Source organism: Crocuta crocuta, unplaced genomic scaffold (genome assembly GCF_008692635.1).
Source record: "Crocuta crocuta isolate KB4526 unplaced genomic scaffold, BGI_CrCroc_1.0 scaffold323, whole genome shotgun sequence".
NCBI classification, from domain to species: domain Eukaryota; kingdom Metazoa; phylum Chordata; class Mammalia; order Carnivora; family Hyaenidae; genus Crocuta; species Crocuta crocuta.
In genome coordinates, this window is record NW_027536465.1 from 1,022,356 (window position 1) to 1,026,542 (window position 4,187).

At 40.7% G+C, this 4,187-nt stretch overlaps 1 protein-coding gene across 1 annotated transcript; it reads left to right on the top strand.

Annotated features, from left to right (window-relative positions):
- Positions 1-1,233: 1,233 nt before the first annotated feature.
- On the top strand, positions 1,234-2,181 carry LOC144218793 (olfactory receptor 5B2-like). Its single transcript, XM_077748761.1, has one exon. The coding sequence runs from the start codon at positions 1,237-1,239 to the stop codon at positions 2,179-2,181; it is 945 nt and encodes a 314-aa protein (XP_077604887.1). The 5' UTR covers positions 1,234-1,236.
- Positions 2,182-4,187: the final 2,006 nt, after the last annotated feature.

Below are 4,187 nucleotides of genomic sequence, written 5' to 3' on the forward strand. Positions count from 1 at the left end.
TCCTGATCTCACCGTTCGTGAGTTGAAGCCCTGTGTCGGGCTCTTTGCTGACAGCTAGGGCCTGGAGCCTGCTTCAAATTCTGTGTCTCCTTCTCTCTCTTTGACCCTTTCCTGATGATGCTCTCTCTCTCTCTCTCAAAAACAAATAAACATTTTTAAAAAAATTTTTAAAGAGCATAGGTTTAGGAAATCACTTTCCCTGGGTCCAAGGATTGACTCTATTGGTTGATACTGATGTAGACTTGCACAAACAATCATTTGTGGGTTTGTTGAGAGTATTAAGCATATTGATTTATTTAATATAATTTATTATCAAATTGGTTTCCAAGCATATTTAAACATATTAAACATAAGTGTGTACTTGATATGAGCACTGTATAAATGTAAGCTGTCAATAAACTCAGGAAATCTGATTTAGGAAACATATGTACAGCAAACATATGACCTTGGATAAATCATAACCTCTTTCTGCACCTCTCTTTGTGCATTTGCACAAGTAAGAAGTTGGCTATGTTGGGGCGCCTGGGTGGCTCAGTTGGTTAAGCATCCGACTTCAGCTCAGGTCATGATCTCACAGTTCGTGGATTCAAGCCCCGCGTTGGGCTCCATGCTGACAGCTAGCTCAGAGCCTGGAGCCTGCTTCAGATTCTGTGTCTTTCTCTCTCCCTCTGACCCTCCCCTGCTCACACTATCTCTCTCACAGAAATAAATAAAACATTTTTTAAAAATTAAAAAAAAGAAGTTGGCTATGTAACCTGTAAGGATCCTTTGGCTTCAACAGGATGAACCATATAGATCATTTCTCTAAGTACTAAGTTTTTTGTTCAAATCTATGCTTCATATAAGAGAATCATGAAGAATGAATTCTTGCCAATTAAATGGGGATATAAACGGGGTATTTATATATTTAAATTTCACAGCAGCGGCGCCTGGGTGGCTCAGTTGGTTAAGCATCTGACTCAGTTTCGGCTGTGTGTCATGCTCTCACAGTTTTGTGAGTGTGAGCCCTGAGTAGGGCTCTGTGCTGGCAGCTTGGAGCCTGCGTGAGATTCTCTCTCCTTGTCTCTCTGCCCCTTTCCCTGCTTGTGCTGTCTCTGTCTCTTCTCAATTAAATGAATAAACTTAATAAATAAATAAATAAATAAATAAATAAATAAATGTATGTCAGTGCCATCTACTTTCTGTTTACCAAATGTTCCTTTCTTTCTCATTACCACAAAGAATTTAGTACTTCCCATGGAGAATAATACAGAAGTGATGGATTTCATCCTGATGGGTCTGACCAATACTCCGGAACTTCAGATTCCACTTTTTATTGTGTTCACCCTCATTTACGTCATCAGTGTTCTGGGGAACCTGGGGATGATCATAATGATCCTACTGGACTCCCGTCTCCACTCTCCCATGTACTTTTTCCTCAGTAACCTGTCTCTGGTGGACTGTGGTTACTCTACAGCTGTCACTCCCAAGGTCATGGCTGGATTGCTGATAGGAGACCAGGTCATCTCCTACAATGCATGTGCTGCTCAGATGTTCTCTTTTGCAGCCTTTGCAACTGTGGAAAGTTATCTCTTATCCTCAATGGCCTATGACCGCTATGCAGCGGTGTGCAAGCCCCTCCATTACACCACCACCATGACAATGAGTGCGTGTGCTCGTCTGGCCATAGGTTGCTACATCTGTGGTTTCCTGAATGCGTCCATTCATGTTGGAAACACGTTCAGTCTTTCTTTCTGTAAGTCCAATGTGGTCCATCACTTTTTCTGTGAGATTCCAGCGGTCATGGCTCTCTCTTGCTCTGATAAACACATTAGTGAGGTGATTCTTGTGTATGTGTCAAGCTTTAATGTCTTTTTTGCTCTTCTTGTTATAATCATATCCTACCTATTCATATTTATAACCATCTTGAAGATGCAGTCAGCTCAGGGGCACCAAAAGGCTTTGTCCACCTGCGCTTCTCACCTCTCTGCTATCTCCATCTTCTATGGGACAATCATCTTCATGTACTTACAGCCCAGCTCCAGCCATTCCATGGACACAGACAAAATGGCATCCGTGTTCTACACCATGGTCATCCCCATGCTGAATCCTGTGGTCTACAGCCTGAGGAACCAAGAGGTCAAGAATGCTTTCAGGAAAGTTTTGGAAAAAGCAAAATCATCTCTAGTACTGGGATTTTAATATTATATTATACAGAATTATCTAGTTTCCTTTCTCTCAGTTTCTCCCATTGGTATTTTAAGCCTTGTACTGCATTTAATTCCTCAAGTTATGTCCTGAATGCCTGAAAAATCTGCTGTCTTGTAAAAATAAAGTGTGTCTAAACGTTAATATTTGAACTAGTATGTTTCAAGGGAAGCCATAAAAAACCAGGGGTCCTTCTTCACAAAAACTTACTAATGGCATTTGTTTTATTCACTTGTTCCACATGCATTTTCTCTACCATGTGCCAGTGCAAACATACATGTAAATCAGTGGGAAAAACAAGCATGTGAGCAGAGGCTCACACATGCATCCTTTACGAATATGAGGACATATACACACAGCGATGGTAAATTTGTCAGAGGTAAACAAAGTGTAAGCAGTTTTTAATAAAATGATTTTAAAATCATTTAGCAGGTAGAATATAAGTTTGTGGCTAATAATATTTGTTTCTTTTGCTGAATGTCTATTGTAAAGTCTTTACGGAAGAAAAAGTTATGGAATTCTAAATAAAAGTATTTGTTTTGGGGGCGCCTGGGTGGCTTAGTCGGTTAAGCGTCCGACTTTCGCTTAGGTCATGATCTCGCGGTTCGTGGGTTCGAGCCCTGCGTGGGGCTCTGTGCTGACTGCAAGTTCAGAGCCTGGAGCCTATTTCAGAGCCTGTGTCTCCCTCTCTCTCTGACCCTCCCCTGCTCACGCTGTCTCTCTCTCTCTCCAAGAAATAAATAAAAATATTTTTTAAAAAAGTATTTGCTTTGTTGGCACATTTTATTGAAAGACACATTAATGTTGCATTTAAATGGAGTTATATTGGGGCACCTGGTTGACTCAGTTGGTTACGTGTCTGACTTCAGCTCAGGTCATGATCTCACAGTTGGTGGGTTCGAGCCCCATGTTGGGTTCTGTGCTGACAGCTCAGAGTCTGGAGTTCGCCTCGGATTCTGTGTCTCCCTCTCTCTCTGACCCTCCTCTGCTAGCACTCTGTCTCTCAAAAATAAATAAAAATGTTAAAAATTTTTTAAAAAATCGAGTTATATTTTTGTCTGGACTGAGTCATTTTGTAGAATCAACATATTTACATTACACTTTTTAAAAGGACAAAAGATCTAGAATACAAAAAATGGAGGAAAATAAAAGCATTTTCCATTATTCACATGTAACCTCAAACTCTCATAATGTTTAAAAAAATGCACAGAGAATATCAAGAATGCACACTTTTCTGCCTAAAAATGCTTTGAAATGGTTAATGTTTCCCATTTTATTGAAAAAAATTTAATGTTTATTTTTTGAGACAGGGAGAGACAGAGTGTGAGCAGAGGAGGGGCAAAAAGAGGGGGAGACACAGAATCTGAAACAGGCTCCAGGCTCTGAGCTGTCAGCACTGAACCCAACGCGGGGTTTGAACCCACAAACCGCGAGATCATGATCTGGGCCAAAGTTGGACGCTCAACCAACTGAGCCACCCAGGTGCCCCTATTTCGCATTTTTTTTTGTACTTTAGTGGTGTTAGGCCATCTCTTGTCCCTCTCCCGGACTTCTCCCTCACTTCATTCATGGTGATTTCCTTGCTATTTCTGGACAACTCAAATGTGCTTCCACCTCAGAGTCTTCCACTTGCTGTTCCCTCTGAAAGAAATCTTCCCTTAGTTCACTCAGGGTCTCCATAATCTCAGAGGCCTTCTCTGCCTACCTTTAAAAAATTGTCTCTATCTCCTTCTTGCATACACCAACTTCTCACGCTGCATTATTCTTCGTCGTCCTTATAAACACTCACCTGTTGTCTATTGACTGGCCGGTTGCGTTGTGAACTATGTCTCCTAACTAGAATCTAACTCCATACGAACAGCGACTTTATCTGTTTTATTTACCACATGAACACCAATACCTAAATGAGTATGTGATTAATTGTAGATTCTTAATAAACAATTATCTAACAAACAAATAATTTGAGTCCATTTGGACCAGATGTTAAGTCTTTGAGTCTG

Excerpts from the sequence above, each read along its gene's own strand:
- LOC144218793 (XM_077748761.1), top strand. The coding sequence starts at position 1,237 with ATGGAGAATAATACAGAAGTGATGGATTTCATCCTGATGGGTCTGACC.